At 43.1% G+C, this 26235-nt stretch overlaps 1 protein-coding gene across 1 annotated transcript in view; it reads right to left on the bottom strand.

Moving 5' to 3' along the window:
• Window positions 1-15605: 15605 nt before the first annotated feature.
• The window catches only part of GRIFIN (galectin-related inter-fiber protein), a 38947-nt gene continuing 28317 nt past the window's right edge, over window positions 15606-26235 (bottom strand). Inside the window, exons 2-4 of the mRNA XM_082261281.1 lie at window positions 23448-23527; window positions 18047-18209; window positions 15606-15904 (exon numbers count right to left, since the gene is read on the bottom strand). Coding sequence (XP_082117407.1) covers window positions 15737-15904; window positions 18047-18209; window positions 23448-23527 — 411 coding nt within the window. The 3' untranslated portion in view covers window positions 15606-15736. The remainder of the gene's footprint in view (window positions 15905-18046; window positions 18210-23447; window positions 23528-26235) is intronic.

Here is a 26235-nt window from a genome sequence, read left to right as displayed (position 1 = left end):
AAAAAACAGGTGTGTTATGGCAGGCGTTTTATATGGGCATTTTTTGGGGGTCTTTGGAGGCAGGCAAAACATCTGAACTTCTGTATAGGGGTATATATACACACACACACTTATATGTATTATACACATACACACATATAGGTGTGATAGGAGCGGAGCCATATGCCTGTTAATTATTTCATTAGCGCAACTTGCGCAAGCATAGTGTTCTGCTATTTTCACACCTATATATGTGTAGGTGTATATATACATACATGTGTGTGTATATATACCGCTATACACAAGTTCAGATGTCATGCCTGACTCCAAATACCCCAAAAAAATGCCCAAAAAAACGCCTGCAATAATACACCTGGGCATTTTTTTTTGGCGCAGGTGTTTTTTTGGGCATTTTTTTGGGGTCTTTGGAGGCAGGCAAAACATCTGAACTTCTGTATAGGGGTATATATACACACACATGTATGTATGTATATATACACATACACATATATAGGTGTGAAAGTAGCAGAACACTATGCTTGCGCTAATGAAATAATTAAAAGGCATATGACTCCGCTCCTATCACACCTATATATGTGTATGTGTATAAATACATATAAGTGTGTGTGTATATATACCCCTATACAGAAGTTCAGATGTTTTGCCTGCCTCCAAAGACCCACAAAAAATGCCCATTTTTTGTGGGTCTTTGGAGGCAGGCAAAACATCTGAACTTCTGTATAGTGGTATATATACACACACACTTATATGTATATATACACATACACATATATAGGTATGAAAGGAGAGAAGCCATATGGGTGTTAATTATTTCATTAGCGCAAGCATAGTGTTCTGCTACTTTCACACCTATATATGTGTATGTGTATATATACATATAAGTATGTGTGTATATACTCCTACACAGAAGTTCTGATGTTATGCCTGCCTCCAAAAACCCCCAAAAAATGCCCAAAAAAACGCTTGCTACAAAACTGACAAGGTGTGAAAATAGCGGAGCCATATCCCTTTTCTATAAGTGACCTAACAGAAACGATCTTTTTTTCTGGTTCTGGACATGCTACAGAGCTGAAACTTCACAGGTACACTTTTTAGACCCCCCCCCCCCCCCAGACACTAAATCCAAAGAAATCTAATTTTATTTTTTTCAATAATTTTTTCAATAATTGTCTCTCTATCAAAAATGACAATTTTTAAGAACTTTTTTTGTGTGATTAATAGTCTCTGGGGCATGACCCAGAACCCTAGGCACTTTTTAGGGGCATTTATTGGGTTTTAGGTCTTCAAAATGGGGTTTTTTGATTACCGAAGTTCGGGTCCCATTGATTTGTATGGGGTTCTGAAGTCCGGGCCGAACTTTCTGGTGTTCTGGTCGAACCAAACTTTTGAAAAGTTCGATCATCCCTACTTACTACACCAGAGTGGCCACGCTCTCTCCCTCCCTTCCCCTCTCTCTCTCTCTTTAGATCAGTGTTTCTCAACTTTTTTCAGTCAAGGTACCCTTTAAAATTATGGACAGTCTTGAGGCACTCTATTCTAAAATGTAAAAAACAATTTTAATAGTTTTACATAATGCAGCAACATCCACACAAGGGACATCCAAAGTTAGAGGTGATTTATTCTTCACCTTTGCACACTGGTACTGACTAGTATTCTAATGTTTCTCTTCTTCCTTCCCAGTTTCTCCCCATCACTCAGCTAGTGTGACCCCAATGCTGATGGAGTTGGGCAAGGTTGCTGTGCAAGCGACTGACATCCTCCTTGTCAACTGGTGATGTCATTGGTTATTAGGATGCTGGCAGCTAGAAGGTTGTAATGGGAAACAATGAAAATATGTGGCTTTGTGAAACTAAAGGCAGACCTAATGCACCCACTGGTATGTTTACAATCTTTGGGCACATTTTAGTCATTTTGCCAAGGCACCCCTAAACAAACCTGAAGCCCCCACCCCTAGGGTCCCTGGGCACCCTAGTTAAAAAAGGCTGCTTTAGATAACCCATTGTGGTCTAAGAATCCTCTGTCTTGTTTTACATTTTTATCTGTGCCTTGTTTATACATGGTAAATTGGAACAGTTATAAAATATCAGAATAAAAATGTATATGCTTAAAATAAATTCACCCCAATCATTAATCTTTCCCTTTAATATGGCAGTAGAAATGATATTAAACTAACTTTCTGATGATCTTCCCTCCATTCCAGCACTGCACTCTCCATCAGATTCTTAAGCATCCAACAGTTCTGAAAATGTCAGATGCCTGTGAGATTCCCCACTGCTACATGCCCAGGCACACAGCATTTTCCTTCACACATTCCAACACAGAAAACAGTCCTTTGGCTTGTTTTTGTTGTTTTATTAGGGGTTGATAACTTGGATGGGGTAGGGAATTTATGGGATGCCAACTTGAAAAATGTCCAGAACTAATAACAGAGGAGACAACTTCCTCGCTATGTTCACTGAAAATCCTCTTCTTCCTTCCTACTGCCCATTACAGCCTGGGAGCATCTGTCACTTTGTAGATGAAATAGCACAATGTGGAGTAAACAGCATCTCATTCTGCCTTCCTGTGAATCTTGAGCCCAGTTCTACTGCTGCAGAAGATACCAGTCCACCTGGCTGTTTGCTTCCCCAGTCCTCCTGACTGGCACACACTTCACCAGTCCTTCCTGACTGGCACGCTTCAATGGAGATTCCCCAAGGCAAGGATGGAGACTAAAGCACAACGATGTCTTCAGAGAGCACTGTTACAGCTGAAAGTCTCTCCCTTTGTGTTTTCCCTGCACTGTGCTGATAATACACACTGTCTTTGCCTCCTATGGTGGTATCCTTTCCAGGCCAGCTATCCCTAGCCTCCAGCCCAAGGCAAAGCAACCCCCTACAGACTAGGGCAGTGATGGCTAACCTTGGCACCCCAGATGTTTTGGAACTATATGTCCCATGATGCTCTACTACACTGCAGAGTTCATGAGCATCATGGGAAATGTAGTTCGTAGTTCTAAAACATCTGGGGTGCCAAGGTTCGCCATCACTGGACTAGGGGGTTCATCTGAAGGGCCACTGACAGCCTCTCCTCAGCATCTCCATCTTCCACCTGGCTCCCCTGCTGGCCTGACCCATGTTTATTTGTGGGGTTTTCTTAGTCACCCTGTCAGCCCACTTCTGGGGATTGGCTGAGGTTCCATACATATTCATGGCAGCTCCACCTCACCCTCTACTTCTTGAACCTTCTTCAATATTCCAGATACCAAGGGGAGACACCAGAGAGCTTCCAGGATGAGTCATCCAGCCCTGGCCTCTAGTAACCCTGACCCAATTCAATAATTAGGTTTGATTTCAGGCAAGAAATGGTTTTACCTATTCTCAATTCTAACAGCACACAGTAGAGGTTGCTACACCTGTGATCATAGTTGATCTCACCCATTGACTGCTCATGTGCACTCCTTTTCCAATAACTATATAAAAGCATACTTCCAAATTGTCCTGGTTTTCACAGTACTGTCATGAGATTTGAACTTATTCCAAGGGTTGTAAGGACCTACCCCTTGTCTTGGTGCTGGTAAAAGGTCAGACCTAAACCACTACCACCAATAACTGGGGCATTCTTCAAAACACTGACCAGGAGATTTGCTCCTAATTGACGCTGGGGCAATTTTCCACCAATTTACACAGGGGCACCTTTCCTCCCACTGACACTGGGGTATTTTGATGTTAGGACATACCTCTTTCAGCTAGGTTCACTTCTTTCTGTGATTTTCAAATGCTAAAGTTGGGAGATACAGTATGTAAAAGCAGCTGAGTGCAGCAATCTATATGAACAAAAAATAACAAATATAAGTGTCTATGTAATTGCTTGGGATCATAGAACACAGGAGATTGCTTTGTGTGCCAAGGAAGCAGCAGAAAGTAACTTTCTTTACACATTTTTGAAGATTTATGTCTTTTTATTTGCAGGATATGTATGCTTTAAGTGTGACCTCTTACCCTTTACACACCAATTAGTGCCTATAAATAGTGGGATAGAGACAGCTAGAGAAAAAGATAAAAAAAAAGCATCTCCAAGTAAAAAAAAGATTAAATATCCCAGCTTCTTTTCATTCAACTAAAGTACACTTTTCCTATGATGAAGAGCCATTGTGTTACTCCTGCATGAATTTTTTCTAAGGTTAATTTCACCAATATGAATATGAAAACTCACAAGATGTCCTTAAAGCAGTTCCGCCTCTATGCCTGTAATGATGGAACCCCTGTAGAATATATCAAACATTCAATCCCAGCGATCACATAGGAGGAACAGTGAGGCTTTTTCAGAACGCTGCACCCTCCTTATTCAAACACAGAATAATAAAAGTAATGGAAATGTTACAAGACGTACATCAAGAAAAATGCAGTAGAAAGGAGATGGCAATGGAGAAAGTCTGATACATGCAATATTCTTTCTCACTAGCTCTTCATGGATTCGGTTTCTTCTTAACATAAATGGAATTTTGCAGCTTCAAAATACTATAGCTCTGTCTTTTTTTTTTGCATGATTCATGTCTTATATCTTCTCGCTCAGTGATTAGAGATATGGATTTGCATTCTTTGAATAGAAAGGCAGGAAAACAGTGGTATGGAAAAGTTCCTTTCTGACTTGGTAGAAAATGTCAACTGTCTTTTTAGCATGACAGAGGATGATCAATAATACAGAAAGGGTGGAGCTGAAGGCTGACGTTACCTTTAGTCCACTAACAACAACTAATAGAGATAAATTTCCCTTTAGTTTATGTATGTGTTCATTTAAAAGTCATAAAGACATTTTTAGTTCGGCTAGTCACAAAGCTGGATATAGGCAGGTAGCTTGGTCTTTGCCGCACAGCATATTGAGAAACAATGGATTACAGTGAACCTATGTTTTTTATTTTATGTTTTACTGGTACTTATCCACTTAAGCCCCGGAAGATTTTACCCCCATTCCGACCAGGGGGTTTTTTGCGATTTTTTTTTTTTTTTACTGCGTGACTTTAACGGACAATTGCGCGGTCGTGCGACGCTGTACCTAAACGAATTTCACGTCCTTTTTTTCCCACAAACAGAGCTTTCTTTTGGTGGTATTTGATCACCTGTGCGATTTTTTGATCATGCGCTATAAACAAAAAAAGAGCGTAAATTTTGCAAAAATAACAATATTTTTTAAAATTTTTTATATGAAATTCCCCCCAAAAAAATGTAAAAATCAAAGTTTTTTAACATTTTCGGCCAATTTGTTTTATGCTACGTATGTTTGGTAAAAAAAAATAGCAAAAAGCGTATTTTGATTGGTTTGCGCAAAAGTTATCGCGTTTACTAACAAAGGGAAATTGTCATTTTTTGATTTTTTTTTTAACGAGTAATGGCGGCGATCTGCGATTTTTTTTTTTTGCGGGACTGCGACATTGCGGCGGACAGATCGGACTCTTGACTGACATTTTTGACACTTTTGGGGTTACCAGTGACCTTACTGCAGTAATCAGTGCTAAAAAATATGCACTGTTACTGTAAAAATGACACTGGCAGGGAAGGGATTAACTGTATTGGAGAGGGAGGGGTTAAGTGTGTCCTAGGGGCGTGTTTCTAACTGTGATGGGACATGTCTCCTACTGTAAAAACAGAGATCAACGGTTCTACATAGTAGAACCGTCTGATCTCCATTTTTACACAGGGGAGAATGACAGGCGGCTTGTTTACATAAGCCGCCCGCCTTTCTCCCGCTCTACCGACGATCGTAGTGTGACCGGCGGACATCGGGTCCGCCGGTCACACGCGCAGACTCCTCCGTGAACGAGCCACGGCTGGCGCGCGCCTCAGCGGGCGCGCGCTTGCCCGCTATTGGCTCACAAACCGGTCACAGGCTAGTGACGTATATATACGTCACTTTGCCTGGCCGGGGCTGACCGCCGCAGTATATCTACTTGCGGCGGTCTGCAAATGTGGTTATAGGGCCACCAATTTATGCAGCACTTCACATATATATTGTACATTCACATCGGTCCCTGCCCTCAAGGAGCTTAACGTCTAAGGTCCCTAACTCACATTCAGTTATCCACATACTATGGTCAACTTAGACAGGATCCAATTAGCCTACCAGCACATCTTTAGAGTGTGGGAGGAAATCGGAGTACTCAGAGGAAACCCACGCAGGCAAAGGGAGAACATGCAAACTCCAGGCAGGTAGTGTCATGGTTGGGATTCAAACTGACTATGCTAGTGCTGCTAGGGAAGATGGGTTAACTACTTAGCCACTGTGCTTCACCAATACAGGGCAATGTGAAAGTCCAGTTAAATTCTGCTCCCCCACCCTTTCCCTATTCCTTATACTTAGCTACCCTTCTACTCCCTTGAACCTCCAAAGAGAAAATAATGTTGTGTAAGTTCCAAGTCGATCTGGTCATAGCTTACACAGGGCTAGTGAACCCTCTCTCTCCCAAATGTCAGGGAACAAACCTGAAAATTGCTTACTCAGGTACCCAGTGTTGCATTGTAGGAGGAAGAAAAAAAGGAGTCATATGCAAAGGAAAAGTAACTATAAATAGCTGTGAGAAGGGACAGCAGTTACATAAGCCAGTTGCTTTGGCTTCTATAGACAAAACATAATTCCACTTAAAGTTTCTATAGGGTACGATTAAAAGATAAGTTCACCTTTTAGCAAAAAATAAATGCATATTTTTTGCCAGGTAAAAAAATGTGCATTTGTTATGTTTTGTTTCTGGAGCCTCTAAAGCATTGCACCACCGATCAGCAATGATCTACCACAGTGCTCCACAGCGCCATGGTAGTTCCTGGAAAACTACAAGCCGACAGCTGCAAGGGTTGTTGGAACTTGTCGTTTTCCATTCACACTGCGAATGAGTGAGTTTTTTGACAGCTAGCAGAGGAAAGAAGATCCCCAAAGTATACCTGAATATGGGTGTAAACATGTTATGAAAGGTGAACTTATCCTTTAATGTTAGGGCCTCTGATGAGTGGCTTTGATGCTTTTGACATCGGTTTGAGAGGCTTAACTTAACTTAACTTAAAATTCATTGCAGGTGTAATTGACCTGCATTTGAGTTTATGGAATAGGTGGAATCCTGAAACACAACAGAGCAGTGGTGTCCAGGGACAAGGTGCTAAAGATTCCTCAGAACTTACCCCAGTTGTCTTTTTGGCTGTAGATGTGGAAGTATTGGTTTCATCCAAATTGAATCATTTTTTTTGGAGTTCAAAATCTTACCAAACTTCCAATGTCCTCCTGGTTTATGGCGGCCTCTTGGAACCTTGTTTACGGTATGTGATTTTTCCCACTTCCTATTGTAAGTGCACTACAATTTATCTATTGTATTAAAAGTTGTTTCTTGCAATGATGCATCTAGTGTCCTTTTGGTTTTCTTTGCTTTTACACTGCATTCTGATTGTGACATTTACAGTCTCCATCTGGTCAGCTCCTTTACTGAACTCCATGGTAATCCCTGTTTACTCTAGTCCGCTTCTGCTCTTTATTAACTACCCCTGTGAACTTATGTTCTATTCCATGGCTCACTGTACTGCCCTATATTTACTCCACAGCCTACTGTGCACTCCCTCTCTACTAAACTAACTCTGCACACTTCTATCCACTCCAAAGACCACTGTACACCTCTTTTTCTACTCTTCAGCATACTCTGCACCCCTCTCTACTATTTATGGCCAACTGTGCATCCCTCTTTCTACTCCACAGCCCACTGTGTACCCTCCTTCTATCTTCACAACACTATTTACACCCCCTCTCTACTCTACGACCCACTGTTCAACCCCTTCTCTACTCCGCAACTCACGGTGCACTAGTCTGTTTAATCCACAGCTCACTGTGCACCTTTTCTCTATTTCACAGCACTAGGAATGGGCTCTGTGTTCAAGTTGAACGTAAGTTCGACTTGAACATCATCTGTTCATGTGTTCGCAGAACACATGAACAAATGAGGCACTCGGCGGGAAGTTCGCCCACTGATGAGCACCCCATAATGCACTGCGCTGTTGCAGTGCATTGATTGCTGATGATTGGCCAAAGCATGCAACTGACCTGTATGCTTTGGCCAATCACAGCACAATGTCCTTTCAGAGCCATGATTGGTCAAAGGCAGGGTGCCTTTGGCCAATCATGGCTCAGGGGCTAAGTCCATGCCCCACACTATAAAAGGCTGCTGCTTACACGGCAGCCATGTTTAGTGTGTTACAAAAGAAATTAGGCATGTAGTTAGTGGATAGTGAGTTCAGTCAGTTTAGTGTACAGGCATACTCCACTTTTAAAATGTATGGATATGTTGTAGTCCCGGGTCCCCTCTCGGTGCTTCCCAAGTTTTATGTCCCTGTCATGTATGGTTCGGGAGCAGTGCCATGCCAAGCTGACCAATATTTCCTATAAACACCAATGTTAACCACTTGCCGACTGCCTAACGCCGATCTACGTCGGCAGTCAGCCCCTCACAGGCAAAGTGACGTAGGGCTACGTCACTAGCTTGTGAGGGTCTAGGGAGCGAGCGCGCGCCCCCGGAGGCGTGTTCCCGCTCCCGCGTGGTCACGGACCACCCCGCGCGTGTGACCAGCGGACCCGATGTCCGCCGGTCACTCGGCGATCGGCGGGGGAGAGGGAGAAAGTCAGGCGGCTAGTGTAAACAAGCCACCTGTCATTCTCCTCGCTGTAAAGACACTGATCAAACGGATCTAGTATGTAGATCCGTTGATCAGTGTCCTTACAGCTCAAGCCACAGCCAATCACAGTAGAAAGCACGCCCCTAGGGATACACACAGCCCCTCCCTCCCAAATAAAGTTAACCCCTTCACAACCAGTGTATTTTTACAGTAACAGTGCATATGTATAGCACTGATTACTGTAGAAATGTCACTGGTAACCCCAAAAGTGTCACAAATGTCAGTCAAGGGTCCGATCTGTCCGCCCCAATGTCGCAGTACTGCAAAAAAATCGCAGATCGCCGCCATTACGCGTTAAAAAAAAAAAAAAACAACAAAAATGACAAAAATCTTTCCCTTTGTTAGTAAACGCGATAACTTTTGCGCAAACTAATCAAAATACGCTTTTTGCAATTTTTTTTACCAAACATAGGTAGCATAAAACAAATTGGCCGAAAATTTTAAAAAATTTTGATTTTTACTTTTTGTTTGGGGGGAATTTCATATAAAAAAATGTGAAAAATATTGTTATTTTTGCAAAATTGACGCTCTTTTTTTGTTTATAGCGCGTGATCAAAAAATCGCACAGGTGATCAAATACCACCAAAAGAAAGCTCTGTTTGTGGGAAAAAAAAAGGACGTCAAATTCGTTTAGCTACAGCGTCGCACGACCGTGCAATTGTCCATTAAATTCACGCAGTGCCGAATCGCAAAATACCCCCTGGTCAGGAAGGGGGTAAAATCTTCCGGGGCTTAAGTGGTTAAAGACAGGAGCAGTGCCCAAGATTTCCCATAGACATATGTTACAGACAGGGAGAAGTACGATATCAAGCTGACCAATTTTTCCCATAGATGCCAATGAGCACTGAAAGCTGAAACTTGGCCTGGGCATTAAGCGAGTGAAAGTGCCCTGTATTTAAGTGGTTAAGTGAAACCCTATGACAGAATTAAAAGAAAAAAAAATGGCTTAGGGCCCCCCACCCCCCACATCTATACTAGGCCCTCTGGGTCTGGTATAGATTTTGAGGGTAACTGCCCCCCCCTCCTGAACCATACCAGGCCCCCCAAAGCACCTTGCCCTCATGTTGATGGGGACAAGGGCCTCTTCCCAAAAACCCTGGGCTGTTGTTGTAGGGTCTGCGGGTGGGGGCTTAGCTGAATCTGAAAGTCTCCTTTAACAAGGGGGCCCCCAGTTCCCGGCCCCCCTCCGATATGTGAATAGTTATCAAGTACCCCTACCCATTCACCAAAAAAGTGTAAAAAATTAAAAACCACATAACACAGTTTTTGAAAAGTCCTTTATTAAAAAAGAAATAAAAAGTGTCCCTCTATGTAAATCTATCGTCAATCACGATGCCCATCAACCCGAAAAATAGAAAACAAATTAAAAAAAACGCTTCCGCCTCTTAAGAAGCTGCCCGATCCTTAGCTCTGACAGTTCTTTTTTAGGCAAGGGACGGGGCCACTCGGTTACGTCACCTGGTGGCCCTGCCCCCTTCTGACATCACTTGATATCACGTGACATGAGAAGGGGCGGTGCCACCGGGTGACAAAACCTGTATTTACATCGAGGAACACTATCTTTTTTCCTTTTTAATAAAGGACTTGTCAAAAACTGTGTTCTGTGGTTTTTATTTTTTTATACTTTTTTGATGAATGAGTAGGGGTGTGATGTAACTGATTTCCATTCAAACGGGGGGCCTGGGATATGGGGGCCCCCTTGTTAAGCTCAGGGCTGTTGGGAAGACGCCCTTGTCCCCATCAACATGGGAACAAGGTGCTTTGGGGGGGGGCGGAGCCCCCCCTGCCCCAAAGCGCCCACTCCCCATGTTGAGGGCATGTGGCTTGGTATGGTTCAGGAGCTTGTCCATGTTGTCCCCCCCCCCCTTTCCTGACCTGCCAGGCTGCATGCTCAGAAAGGGGTCTGTTATGGAATTTGGGTGAGGGGGGGATCAACGCCGTTCTTCTTTTTACATTTTGGCGTGGGGGGGAACCCTATGCCAGTTTTTTTTTTTTTTTTCATTTTTTTTCATTTTTTTATCTGTATTCCTGGGAGTCAACAACACATTACAGCCAGAAGCAAGTTTAAATGACATTTTTTCCTTTAGAAATGTCAGTATTGCTGCAGCAGGCTCCATACATCATACAGATGTGCCACTTTACAGGCACATTACGGGAACCCCCCCCCCCCAAGCACGATATTTAAAATAATTTTTAATTTTTATTGTTTCACTTTAAGCATCATGACATTTTTTTTTTGCAGTGATACATGTCCCCCAGGGCAGTACCCGGGTCCCCATACACTTTTTATGGCAATAACTTGCATATAACCCTTTAAAATGAGGACTCGTGTCCCATAGACTTTAAAAGAGTTTGTATGTTTGCTAGAACTTTTTCCCTGTTCAAGATGTTCTGGTGTGAACCAAGCAGGGGGGTGTTCGGACCATCACTACACAGCACACTCTGCACCCATCTCTCTACTTCATAGCTTATTGTACCCCTCTCTGTAAGCTCCATTATACTGTGCACCCCGCCATCTGTGTCACAGCCCACTGTACACAAATCTGTTTCCTTCACAACCCACTGCACAATTCTTTTCTCTATAGCTCGCTCTCTATTTTTAACTACTTGCTGCTGTGGGCAAGCGGGACAGCCCTACTGGATAATGTACCTGTATGTCGGCAGGGACCTCTGTGTTTGCTGACAGCCCTGTGGCTTGACACAGCAGGATTTTGTCAGCAGGTCCCGCCCGATGATTTATGGTTGAGACCTGCTGACCGGTTGTGTCCAATCACAGCACAGAGCCCTGTGTGTTTACAAACACACAGGGCTCTGTACACTGATCAGTGATCTGGCTGTTTCTTTTACCTGCAAAGCAGGAAAAAAAACGCCAGATAAAAAAATAAAAACAGCACAGATTATACGCCTTACACATTGTTAGGCACATATTTAACCCCTTGATTGCCCCTAGATGTTGACCCCTTCCCAGCCAGTGCCATTAGTACAGTGTCAGTGTACAGTATTATCACTGATCATTGTATTAGTGTCACTAGTGATGTCATTGCCAGTTAGTGACGCTCACAGATAGTGTCTCTTAGTGCCAGATTTCTTGCCACCCCATCACCGTTATACTATAAGGCGCTGATCACCGCCATTACAGTATAGCGTCTATAACTGCATAAATTCCAGTATAAATACTATGGTTTGAATATGCTATAACTTTCATACAAACCAATTAATATACAATTATTGGGGATTTTATTTACCATGGATATGTATCAGAATGCTTTTTGGCCTAAATTTATGAAAAAAATATATTTTTTTTATTTTTTATTGGATATGTTTTATTACAGAAAGTAGAAAATAAAATTGTTGGCATTTTTTCATTTATATCGCAAAAAATAAAAAACCCAGTGATGATCAAATACCACCAAAAGAAAACTCTATTTAAGTGCAAAAAATGAAAAAAATTTAATTTGCATACATTATTGCATGCCTGTAAAATTGTCAGTTAAAATAGCACAGTGATAAATAGCAAAAAATGTTCTGGTCATGAAGGGGGTAAAACTTTCCAAAGGCCAAGTAGCCCACTGTGTACCTCTGTCTTTTCTATACAGCCCATTGAGCACTCCTCTGTCTGTTCCACAGCACAATTTGCGCAAATCCCTTTGATCAATAACTCCCTGTGCAGCATTTTCTCTACTCCACAAGCCAGAAGAAAGAACATTCCTTTTTCTGGATTCTTCTACTGAGTAGTCCACTAGCAAGAGTACAGCCTGTAAGTTTGAAATAGATTATTGCTTTTTACTGTAAAATGGGGCAAGAATACTTGATACAATAAATTTGCTCATTTATTTCTATCATATACACTAAATTTAAAAAGCCAACAAAGTGGCTGTAGCAACTGGGTGAAGATAAGAATTCAATTGCAGAGATCTTATAGAGAACAAACAAGATGATTCATTCTGCCAACATGCATTTTTTTTCAACAATCGTGACATTATGGTAAAATGTGGAACTAGGGTGGCTTTTGGTGGTTTTAAATGGTGCCATGGGTTTTCCGCTGCTCCTGAGGATTCCAGAAGCTCCTGCAAACTATCATTAACCTGTGATTCACATAGGGAAAAAAACAGACAGTGAAAAAAGTAAACAAAAAACATAAAATCACATCCTCTAAATCAGAGGTCTCCAAACTTTCTAAGCAAAGGGCCAGTTTACTGTCATTCAAACTTTAAGGGGGCCAGAATAGGGTCAGCGGGAGTAGAAAATGTCCTGGCATCAGTGGGAGTAAACAATGCCCTATCTTTGGTGTCGGTAGTAGAAAAATGCCCCATAACTGGTGTCAGTGGGAGGAATTGTGCCCTTTTGTTGGTGTCAATGGAAGGAATAGTGCCCCATTGTTGGTATCAGTGGGAGAAATAGTGGCCCACCATTGATATCAATGGAAGGAATTGTGCCCCATGGTTGATGTTAATAGAAGGAATTGTGCCCCATCATTGCTGTCAATGAAAAGAGTAGTGCCCCATTGTTGGTGTCTGTGGAAGGAATAGTGGCTCATCATTGGCATCAATGGAAAGAATTATGCCTCATAGTTGGTTTAAAGTGGAGTTCCACCCTGATTTTATACTTACCTCCATCTTCTCGCTCTGGGTCACCTAAAAAAGAAATGGATAATCGCATTTTTTTTTTTTTTTTACTTACCTCGTAGGGAAGAAAATATACTTACCTTACTTCCTTCTTCCTCCTTCCTCGGCCGTGGCCCGTCGTCACTTCCTGGCTCTGCAATGATTCCTGGGAGCTGAACGTCATAGCTCCGAGGAATCATTGCGCCTGCACCGGCCCCGACGTCAGTTCCGGGGCGCGCGCGTCATCCCCTTCTAAACAGCTTCTGGGCATGCCCAGAAGCTGTGGAGGGATGACGCGCGCGACCCGGAAGTGACGGCGGGGCCGGCGCAGGGCATCGTGGGACCGAAGAAGGCGGAAGAGGATGCCGAAGAGGATCTCGCTGGCTTCAAGCTGCCCACATCTGAGATGGCAGCGCTGGACAAGACGTTTTCAAGGTAGGTATTTGTCCTAACAGGTAAGTGCAACCCGGGACAGATCAGAGGCTAGCCATTGTGGAATGCACTAGCCCTGACTGTCCCGGGGGTATTTTTAAAAAAAAAAAAAAAATCCAGGGTGGAACTCCGCTTTAAATAGAAGGATTTGTGCCCCATCATTGGTGTCAATGGAAGGAGTTGTGCCCCATCATTGGTATCAGTGGGAGGAATTGTACCCTTTTGTTGGTGTCAGTGGAAAAAATAGTACCCCACTGTTGGTGTCAGTGGAAGGAATTGTGCCCCATTGTTGCTATCAATGGAAGGAATTGTGCCCCATCGTTGGTATCAATGGAAGGAATTGTGCCCCATCATTGTTATTAGTGGGAGGAATTGTGCCCTTTTGATGATGTCAGTGGGAGGACTAATGCCACATTGTTGGTGTCAGCGACAGGAATTATGTTTTATTGTTGGTGTACATGGATGGAAAATTACCAAAAGGGCTAGATAAAGGCAAACAATGGGCAACATCCAGCCCCTGGGGCTGCAGTTTGGAGACCACTGCTCTAAATAATAGTACTTTAAAGTTTTATCTCTAAGAACAGATATCTGCCTATATTCAGGCTAGCCACACACATAAGAGATTGCTGAAGTAGTGCTGTTATTAATCTATTTCTGATCTGTTTTTTTAAAGTCCACATCTGGGCAATCTTTACTCTCCACACTGCCCCTTTAGCTAATTATCTGTCTAAATGAAAGAAAAACTACTCTAAATGCCTATAATCACTGGTCATGTGGCATGCTGGGTGTTCCATCTTCTGAACTGCAGAGTAGGAGAGTCCTTCTTTAGGTATTAACCTCGCAGCCCAGTTGACATGGACACTTTCGAATGGCTGTCCAATGGTGGGGTTCTCCAGAAGATTACAGCAGCTTGATAAGGTTTAATGAAGGGCAGGGCAGAAACCAGAAAGGTCGGTGGTGGGCCTGGACTATAGAGTTGGACCACATGTTTCCACTCCCAGAATAGGTGCCCTCAAAGGCAAAAAATGGCCTTAGAAAGATTTAACAAATTCTTGCTGAATGGTGTGAGTGAGGGGGTTGAAAGCAATGGAGGGGGGGATAATCTCCCAAAATATTTTTATGCATAAAAGATACATTTATGTTTGAAATGTTAATAATTTTCACACTTTCTCTTCTTTGTTTAAAGTGTTAGTTCACCTTTACAGAAAAAATGTGACAGGGCTGATCAGAATCCTTATGGTCCACCCTGGAAAAGCTGACAGAGAAGAGAGAAGAGCAAGGATTTCAAATCCCTGGACCAGTGAAGCAGCTGCCGAAGTGTTGACAGTGGAGATTGGTGGTGGTGGTGGTGGTGGTGGTGGTGGGGGGGGGGGGGGGGTTGTCTGGTGTTAGTTCACCTGTACATTTATTTTTTTCTGTAAAGGTGGTCATGGACATTGGAGGAAAAGTGAGTAAAAATTGCCTTTCATTACGCTTAAAGTCTTGACCAAAGTAGGGACAGTGTCTAATCTAATCAAGATTAGAATGAATGAACAAGATAATATTCTGAAATTCCAACAATAATTTTCCTGAACATATTTGGCTGTTCTGAATGCAGTGTATGTGATTGGTAATATCACTTGTGTGCTGAAAAAACTTTTTTTGTCTAATTAGATCTGATCTTTGGCAATTTGAAAAAAAAGTTTATACATTATTTGTCACATTGGTAAAAAAAATTGCCCAATCTAAAAGAAACTTTATTTATTTATATTTTTTTCATTATAACAAATAATATTTTGCTAAAGGCATGGGGTGTGCATGCAATCTGAGGCTATTTTGAAATTACCGGTATATAACTTAGAAGGAGGTGTATAGGTTTACAGGCTAACTCAATAAAGCAGAAAACAGAGCAATAATACAAAATGCCATAACCATCACAGCCAATAAGATTTCTGAGGCCAAATTCTGATTGGTCACAGTGGGGTAGTGAACTGTGTACATTGCATCCTGCACTGAACAGGTCTTTTAGGCTTGGCCATACTACTCATACATTTCACGCTTAGAGATCTCCACAGAGGTAATGTTAATGTCATTCAGGATCTGCAGTTTGGTTATGCCAGAAAAGTGCTTCATTCGGTGGCGATACTGGATGATCTTGCTGTCATCTATGAACACCTGGAAATGTTCCCTGTCTGAGTAGATTTCAATCTGGAGTGAATGAATTAAAGATTTTTGAGCTTGACAGCAACCAATAGTATCAATTCTGTATATTACTATGTATTACACGGAGAAAAGGGAGTGAGGGAGAAAGGAGGAACTAAAATTATTTATGAAAGAGAAGAATGGAAGATAGTAAGGGAAGAAGTAAAGGTAGAAGAGAAGAATTGCTGAGAAGGATAGGGAGGAAAAAGTAAGGAAGGAAAGAGAGAAAAAATTATAAAGATAGGAAGGGAAGAAGGAAAAGTGGAAGAAGAGAAGAGAGAGGGTAAGAAGTGTAGCATCCTCTAGTGTGCTACTAGTACTAGTGTAGGTAAATTAACGCTTATTACTCATGGTAAGCTGTGAGTCAGAAATTGGTTAGGCTGGATGGCTCTACAGCTACAGATCTCTGGTACCTCCCCCTGGATCTGTAAGCTTGTAGAAGCTTTTGGAAGTTAGTGGGCAGAGGCAAGGAGGTCCTGATCTGCTTTTTTAGGGGAGTTTGACCAATCCCCAGGCAAAATTTCCTGGCAGGGTGGATGGATCAGCCCTTAAATATGGAAAAGCCTTGCCAGCAGGGGAGTCATTGGAAGATGGAGTGCTGAGGAGGCTGTCAGTGGTCTAGGAGGGGACCCCATGGGACTGGGGTTGGGCTCTGCCTCTGGGCTGGGCTTGAGTTGGCTTGGCAAGATCCTATCAGCATTACAGTTGAAGAAGAAATCTTGCCTTAGGAGCAGCAGGGAGCAAAGTGTGAGTGAGTACATCAGCAAACCCATGGATTCACAAGGGGAAAGACTGCCACATATAGCAAGCTTGCAGGAAGACTATGCTGTGCTTACCCTTCTATCCCTTGCCCTGGGAGATCTTCTGAGAAGCCAGGTGGGCTGGTAGGCAAGCAGCCAGTAGGTCTGGTAGTTCCTGCAGGCAGTGGAACTGGAGGCAGTTCGCAAAGTAGAGGAGATACCCCTTCATGCAGTTTACAACATTATATACTATTTTCTAAAGGGAACCAATAACTCCTAGTCCTTAAGGGTCTTTTGCTGCTGATTCTTAAGGACTGAGGGTGTCTAGGAAGGAGAACAGTCCAAGGGCCTTGTTTTGTACAGAGAAAAGAAGTTGTCCCCAATCTTTTTTTTTTTTTGTCAAGTTGGGAATCCCATAACCCCTCTACCCCATCCAAGTTATTATCCATAATAAAAAAAAAAAGCCCAGAGACTGACTTCTTGTGTCTGGATGCAAGAGAAAAATTAATGGTGCCTGGCTGTGCAGGAATAGGGGAGACCGTTGCCAGCAGCCCCTGTGGGGGTAGTGCTACAGAAGGACAGAAAGGAAAAAAGGAACAAGTAGGAAATATGAGAAGGGAGGAAGGAAGGATGGAAGAAAAGAAAAGTAAGAACGATAGGGAAGAAATAAAGATAGAAAATAAGGCAAGCGAAAAGGGAAGAAGGGAGGAAGGAAAGATGGAAGAAAAGAAGGGTAAGCATTGGGAGGAAAGAAGTAAGTAAGGAAAAGAAAGATAGGAAGGAAGGAAGGAAGGAAGGAAGGAAGGGAGGAAGGAAGGAAGGAAGGAAGGAAGGAAGGAAGGAAGGAAGGAAGGAAGGAAGGAAGGAAGGAAGGAAGGAAGGAAATTAATGAAAAAAGGGCAAAGATAGGGAGGGAGGGAGGGAGGGAGGGAGGAAGGAAGGAAAGAAAAGGAAGAGAGGAAGAAGAATGACAAGAAGGAAAGTGAAAAAGAAAGAGAAGAAAGGAAGGAAGGACAGAGGTCTACATGACTTTGAAGTTCACTTTCGCTGTGTATGCTACTTTGTAAGCAACTCATATCGATGTAATGTCAAAATCATTTTCATATGCTGCCGACACTAATTGACAGCTTACTGTATATAGCTAGCAAAACCAGGTATTTTTCAACGCATTAAAATTAAAATATGCCAATCATATCAGTATAAACTGAGGGCATTGTAAGGTAATTAAAAATTAAAGATGCTAAGGTATTATCATTTTTCCATCATCAGAAGCATGAAATAGCCTGCTTTTATACAATATTCTGTGTAAAAGCAGGCTATAAGGTTTATAACATGCTCCACTGCTAATATCTAAAGAATTCTTGTAATGGGACATTGATGCTTATTGTGACTCATGACTAATTCATACCTGGAAAGGCTCATTAGCTTCCAAAGGGAAAGTGTCAATTCGTTCCTCCTGTGCCCAGTGGCTTGACAAAAAGGAGTTGCAGACGATGGTGCTGTCAGCAAAACGGGGATTGAAATGGAAAGCGATCTGGTCTCCTGAATCGGTGAGGAAGTTGATTTCAAAGCTGTTAGATCATAAAGGGGACATGACATGTAAATCTAGATTTCTGGTGTTGCATGTTATCTAGGTTAAAGTCTGTAATGTATAAAGATGGGCCGAACCACCCCCAGTTCAGTTCCAGCAGAACTTTCGAACAGCACAAAGGTTTGGAAACCGAATAATGAACCCCATTAAAATCTATGGAACTGGAACTGGAAAAATCAAAAGTGCCCATTTTGAAGGCTTATATACAAGTAATTGGGCATACAAAGGGTATGGGGTCCAGGTACTGCCCTGGGGGACATGTATCAATGTACACAAAATTTGTAAAAAACATAATTTTTAAACAAACAGTGATTAGAGAATTTTTGGATAAATCCTGGTGTCTCTTTTGCAGACTTTGGATAGGAGTAACATGTGTGGAAAAATTGGGCTTTGGGTGTTGGTGGGGCCTTCACACCATAACCCTATAGAGGTACTGTTAATGAAAGCAAGAATTGGCCTTGCTGTCAAAAATTGAAATGATATGCCCCGGTCAAACAGTGGCAGAAAAATTTGGCTTTGGGTGTTGGTGCCGGACAAGGAGGCAGAATAAGCCAGTCTGGCAGCTGCGGTGGACTGCATACTAGTCTCTGCTTGGGTGATGGAGAATGAGGATGGTTTTGTAACCCAGTACACCAACTCCTCAATGCATGCTGTAGCTGGATAGCACAGCTAAATCACTAAACAGAGGAAATGATGCCCTGCCTGAGGAGGGACCACGACCACCTTTGCCTGGACACAGGTGCTGCTGGCCCCCTCACAGTTCCATGGGAACATCTGCCTCTCCTTGTTGGCCTCCCAGACATGATGGGGGGGGGGATTAACAAAATGTAATGAAGATGTGGAGATGTGTACATGGATGCATCTTAATTAATAGAAAGCAGTGTTTGGTGAACTTGAGCACTCCCTACACAGACACACTCCACTGAGACACTATAATACACTGCAGTAAAACTGCACTGGCGCACTGCAATATACTGCGATAAATGTGCAGGAACGTACTGAAGCATACTGCGTTAAATGTACAATAACGCTCTGAAATATACTGTGTTAAATGTGCATTAATGCACTGCAATATACTGCAGTAAACCTGCAATAACATACTGGCATATACCTCATTGAACATGCAGTAATGCACTGAAATATACTGTGTTAAACGTGCACTAACACACTGCAATATACTGTGGTAAACATGCAAAAATTCACTGAAATATACTGCATTAAATGTGCACTAATGCACTGCAATATACTGCATTAAATGTGCACTAACGCACTGCAATATACTGCGGTAAATCTGCAATAACGCACTGAAATATACTGTGTTAAATGTGCAGTAACTTACTGCAATATACTGCAGTAAACGTGCACCAACGCACTGAAAAATACTGCATTAAACATAAAGTAACTCACTGAAATATACTGCGTTAAACGTGCACTAACACACTACAATATACTGTGGTAAACCTACAATAACGCACTGAAATATACTGTGTTTAACCTGCACTAACACACTGCAATATACTGCGGTAAACCTGCAATAACGCACTGAAGTATATGGCATTAAATGTGCACTAACACACTGCAGTATACTGTGGTAAAGGTGCAATAATGCACTGAAATATACTGCTGTAAACCTGAAATAACGCACTGCAATATACTGCGGTAAATGTGCATAACACAGTGAAATATACTGCAGGAAAACTGCACTGACAAAATAAAATAACACTAAAGTATTAATGAATGGTTGCACTACACTAACACTGCACTATCACTAGATTCACACTAAACTGATATTCTACACTCACAATAGAATCACAATAGCACACTAACTCGCAATACTGAACAGAGTCCTGTTCTATCTCTCTCCATGCCAATATCACACTGCAAATGGCCACAATGGGAAGAATATTTTTATAGTATGGGTTGGAATTAAGAGTAATGACCCATGATTAGATAGAGTCATCATCACGGTGTCGGAAAATGGCTCTGACATTGCTATGTGCCCTGATTGGGCAAAGCTCTCATTGCTTCAGCTAATCAGGGCTTCCAATGCACCGTGCATTCAGAAGTGTTGTCATGTGTTGGTTTGATTTCTTTGTGTTCTTTCTTCTCTGAGCATGCCCAGACTTGCTCAGAAGATTCTTCCCTGTCGAAATCAGTACTGACTGCACGAAAATCGGCCGTGTTTTGACGGCCAACAAAAATTTTATAGTCTGCACACCAGATGTTTTTCGGCTGAAAAGTCGGAGTCGGTTGTCGGAAGCATCATACTCGGCAGATCGGACGTTGGACGAAAATTCCCTGCCAATTTTCGACGCGTGTGTACGGGGCTAAGCAGACAATCCTGCTCCCTTATAAATACAGTTCAGTGAGTAAACATCACCTGAGGTCAGGAACTGTGTTATTAGCATAATCAGACGAAAATAAAGGAAAAAAAAAGAGAATGAATGTAGCCAAGCTTAGGAGAACGTATAATCTTTTTGTGCTAAAATATGCTTTACAGTAAATTTTTTGAAAATGAGTGCTGCCTGCTCCATACAGCAGGTGATACATTGGCACTTGAGGGTTTAAAATAAGAATGAATACAAAGTCAACCATTCTAAAACTCTGTCCTAAGGATGAAGGTGGTTCATTATTAGAATTGGGCGCAAGTGACCCTGCCATGGAAGCAAAAACCTCTAAAAGGTCTAATAGGTCATACATCTAAAAGAAGACTGAATACTTACGTTTCCCTCTGCCCATGCTGTCAGAACACCATGAGCTCCATTCATGGGAAATCTTCATGTGAAGTCCACTAGAAAAACAATCACTTCCAGAATTGTCAATCTCCTGGGTAACCACTGCTTCCTCCTGCTGACCTCCACATCACTGCTGTCTCTTGTAATGGGCAAAGCTCAGAGGGAGGACTGTGTTAAGTATTTAAGGCCTCATGCACACAAATTCCTGAGACCATATGGGTGTATTTCCACACTCAAGATCCACAGCTGCTGCATACAGATGCCCACAGAAGTAAATTACAGTAGTTGTGTATGCACCAATATTTGAAAAAGCACACATACTGACATATGCCCCTGGACCATCTACGTCCAGGGCTTATGTCAGTACGCAAACTTGCACAAGTCCTGATATACACCCACGTGTTTTCATGATGGCACTGCATACTATATTTACACAGTTTCCTGTGTGGGTTTAGCTCCCCTTATGGCTGGAGGTCAAACTACTTCACCAGGCCCCACAAATGGTAGGATAAAATCCTTAACTTGGAGTTGAACATTTCATTCCCCAGACCATCTTCACCAATACACTGTGGAAGCAAACTTTCTCTTCAAGTAAATCAGATTAGACATTGCGCTATACAGCTATAAGCGCCATACAGGGCTGTGGCTGTGATGTTCATACCCTATGGACTGTTTTACACAAGCCGCTGCATTGCAGGGCAGCAGCTGGTGTGCAGTGTGATCCGACTGAGTTCAGTGTAGTGATGAAGCGCTGAACTCAGTGGATCACACTGTTTCCTTTTTTAAAAAAAAAAAAACTTTATTGAGATGTCACACAGATATCTTATAAAGTGCAATTATTGCCTGTGCGGCGCAAGACAATGCATTGCTTTGGACTGTGCTGCGCTGAGCACCATGCCTGCACACCATTGCAATGCAGTGGTGTGACCCTGGCACATAGGAGACAAGGCATTTAGTCCCACCGAATCTAGTGTAAATATACCCAATGATAAGCTGGTTTCCAAACTACGGATAGTAAAGTTCAGTCCATAGTCCCGTCACAGGGTCCTGCTTTTGGGTAGCCTAAAATTTGGTATCACAATATCAAACCCCAACTTCCATCAGCTAGAAGATCCTGAGGTCCAACCTCTTTCTGCATATATCCTCTCAGAAAGAAAGTGACACATGAAGGGGGAAGTTACACTATAGTAAGCAGTTACCCCCAATTAACCACATTTTAACCCCTGGTGCAAAATACCAAGACAATTTTGGACCAGGAGTGTAACTACAGGGGTTGCAGGGGTTGCAAGTGCAACTGGGCCCCATGTTCCAGGGGGCCTGTGTGGCTCCCCTGTACACCTGGATAGAAGGGGCAGTGGGGGCAGCATGTAGAGAAATCACTGTCCTCCTTTTTCCTCCTGTAGCTGCAGGAGGAAAATAGAGGAGATTGGTTCCTCTGTATGCTGCCCCTGCCACTCCTCCTATCCAGTTCACTTGTGTTCTGCGATCCCTGGGCCCCTGTGTGCTCCCCTGGTCCCCCCACTGTGCTGCCCCCCCCCCCCAAACTGTGCTCCCTCCCCTCTCCTGCGGCTGCTGCAGGGCATGTGTCACAATAGAGAACCAGGAAGGGGTCGGTAAATATGTAATTTACCAGCTCCTTCATTTTCTGAATGGACAGAGTCATAGTCAGTGACATTGTAAAAAAAAAAAATAAAATGATAAAAAATAATACAATTAAAATACCAAAAAATAAAACCTACTGACACCAGTGGGTGAACTTCCAGGATTGCAAAGGTCACACTTGCAACCGGGCCCTGGCATTCCACCACCGTGGGGAGGCCCCAAGATGGCAGGAAGGGGGCCCACTGCAGAACTTGTGAAAGGGTCCTGCTGCGGGACCATAATAAAGGGCCCCGCAATAAGAGTAAAGGGCCCCAGGATCAGTGGGAAGAGCCCCAGGCTTGAAGGGAAGGGGTCCAGGGGGCCCTTCATGGTTTCTTCCACCCGGTCCATGAAGGTTCTCGTTACCCATCTGTTTTGGACAACTGCCTAAATGCGTACAGCCACATAGTTGTAATGGATTTCTGTAGGTGGTTAAATGCAGCAGCTGTGGATCTCCAAGGTGGGGAAATGCGCCTGGATATTTGCACATCTGGCATCAGGCACCCATGTGCATAAAGCCAAATTGATTTGTCATTTAGGAGGTTTTTATTTTTCATGAAAGGTTCCTTTAACTTATAGGATTAAAATATAATAGGAAATGGAAACTCATTTAGTTCATAGTTAGCAAATGCTGAGCACACATTTATACTTAGATAAAGGGCAAAGGAGAACAGATTAGATTTCTGGTAGTTGTCCTTTATTGCTCTGGAGGTGTGTGGGAACTGATGTTCATCAATTACAGAAAAATGTGCAGTTTCTCTGGAAATCCCCATGATACATTTCAGACTTTCTCTACTGTAAACATCATTATGTTTCGAATGATAATCAGTTCATTATCTTACTCATTTTCACTGGAACTTGTCTCGCCCTTTACAATTACACTCCATCCAGGACAGATCCCCTGTGGACACGATGCTTCAAACTATTATGAGAAGAATAAACAAAGTATAATTAGAGATATCTAAGTCATGGACAGTTCCCACAAATGTTTTTTTAAGCTTATAAAGTTTCTTAACGTTGAACTCCATCTTTACCTTTAGTTCTGTATAGTTGTACAGGCTTCTCTCCTTACTCTGATTTTACTGCACACTACGAGCTTCTCACAGTGTGCATTAAAAGCTTCAATACATGAACTAGAGCTTGCCTAATTTTCTGGCCGTGGAGGACATCTGGAATCATCTAGGTTTGTCTCACTAGCCTTTCTGCCTCTGGTCCACCCCTTTCAGTAATTGGATTTCAGTTCTTTCTAACTTGGCTTATTCCAACTGGGGGGGGGGGGGGGTATATGGGCAGTAAAAATAGGGAAGTGAGTCTTGGTTTTACCACCCCAGCCAAAAATTACAGCCTGGTGGGGCTATATATATGTCACTGTTGGAATGATTCCCAACAATGCTTTGCCAGCCACTGTATTTTCAACTTGTGCTGCAGGATTTGAGAGATGGCACTGCATGTCAAACGCACCCATTGAGATCAAAGGGGCCGCACTGTATCCACAAACCAAAGGCTTGCCTTGCAGTTGTAGCTGAGTCCTGACAGTCACCAATTAAAAAGTAAAAAAAAATTATATATATATATATATATAAATACCCTTTTTCCATTTTTTTTAAAAGGGATCAAATAATCTCCACTCATAGCAACATAAGGAGCTCAGAGAGGAGGCACAGCAGTACAAAGAACGTCCCAGTGAACGGCTGTGCAGGAAGGGGGGACATGTCAGCACAAGTCTGATCATTGAAGGAGAGCAGGCTGAGTTCCCAGCAATGAACTAACCACACTGTGCGCTCCTGCTTAGTGTGGTCATTTCCTAATAGGAAAGCAGAGGGACTGGCAGGAATGCCAGGGATTTCACACAAAGGAAGCAATAAAAAGACAACAGGATACTTTTTAATACAAGTACATGGTACAGGAGGCACATATCAGGAATATGAAATGTTTGGGTAACATGTTCTTTAAGTCTGCTTAGGCAAGCTTACTCCTACAGACCAAAATTTACCCATCCAGGAATTTTTAATATTGGCATAGCTCCTCCTGAGCTAGTCCACTGCTTGCATCAGGCCTGTGGTCTTGAAAGGAGTACTGAGGCAGGGTGCTGGGATGTTTTTTAGGAAGCTATTACAGCACCCTGCCAACCCCTCCCACCAGCCATGATCTGCCTATATTGTGTAGCACCCTCTAGTCTGCTAGATGTAAATAGTTTTTTTTTAGAGTAAGCAGTAGTGTAGGAAAATGTGGCCAGACTGAGAGCCAGGCCTGGGTTGAATCTGGGTCAAGGCTGAGTGACTAAGGGAGGATGATTCAGCAAGCAGCAAATCTGGTGCCTTCCCCTGCTTTCTGGAACCTTGGAGAAGCTTCCAGAAGTAGTGGGTGGAGGCTAGGAGAAGCTGCTTGGCATATTTATGAGGGCCCCAACCAATTCCCAGCAAAGGGGCTTGAAGGGGGTAGGCCCCTCATAAATAGGCATGAGTCATGCCAGTAGGGGCAGTCGGGTGGAAAATAGAGATAGAGTGCTAAGGAGACTGTCGGTGGCCCTTGAGGATGCCACCTAGTCTGGGGGGGGGGGGTGTGACCTCGGGCCTGGGGCTAAGGGAGTGGATGGATCCCCCAAAACACACAGAGGAACCCTTCCTGGAGGCACAGGAGCCAGGAGAGGAAAGAAGCAGCAGGTTAGCACATCCGGGGGATCTCCTGAGAAGTCAGCCAGGTGGGCTGGTGAGTGACCAGTCTGGGAGGACTGTGGGAAGAGTGTCAGTCTGGGAGGACTGTGGAGAGGTTAGCCAGAAGAGCTAGTGAAAGGTGGTGCTGGGATCAGTAGCCACAGGAGTGATTAAGCTAGACACTAAATTTTGCTACACACTCAAAGGGGCCTTGGGTTCCGGCCTATAACAGGCTTTTGCTCTAAATGTGACTGTGTGCTTTTTGTCAGATCTAGCTGAAGTTCTGCAAGCAAGTGTGCTGGAAGGAAGTGAGGAGTGTATGTAGACTGTGTATAGGAGAAGTTGTCCCTGAAGTTGCTTGAAGTCAAGTGGGCATCCCATAATTTTCCCAATCCATATTTTTCCTCAATAAAAAAAAACAAGGTACTTAACTGTTTCCTGACTCTGCAGTGACTGTAAAAATATGTTTTGCCAAGCTGTGCAGGGTGGGGGTTCCCAGCTCATCTGTGGCCCTTAAGAGGGGGTTCTACAATTGCATAGAGAAGCACAAAGATCCAGTGATGATGTCACCAGGTCTACAATACCGGTAAAACAGAAGGGTTTTTTTTAAGAAATGTAATAGCACAAAGATGAGAGCAGAAAGGAGGGATCAGGGATGGAAAAATCATGAGCAGAATAAACTTCATTAACCACCTCCCACCCGGGCCATTGTAGATATACGGCCGGGTGGGAGTCTCGTCCTTCTGAATGGACGTTCCGGAACGTCCTTCAGAAGGAGAGAGATCGCGCCGCTCAATCTCGATGTGCCTGTGTCCCTCGGACACAGAGCAACATCATTCGGCAGGAGGGCCCTGTGATTGGCCCTCCTGATCACATGACGGCTGTGTCCAATCACAGCCGTCATGTAATGTAAATAGAGCCGTTGTAACGGCTTCGATCTCTTCTCCTCCTGACAGATCCTGTCAGTGAGGAGAAG

This window comes from Pelophylax lessonae, assembly GCF_965119305.1.
Source record: "Pelophylax lessonae genome assembly, chromosome: 6".
Lineage (NCBI taxonomy): Eukaryota > Metazoa > Chordata > Amphibia > Anura > Ranidae > Pelophylax > Pelophylax lessonae.
Note: the sequence above shows the minus strand (reverse complement) of the source record. Positions and strands in the feature narration are given on the sequence as shown.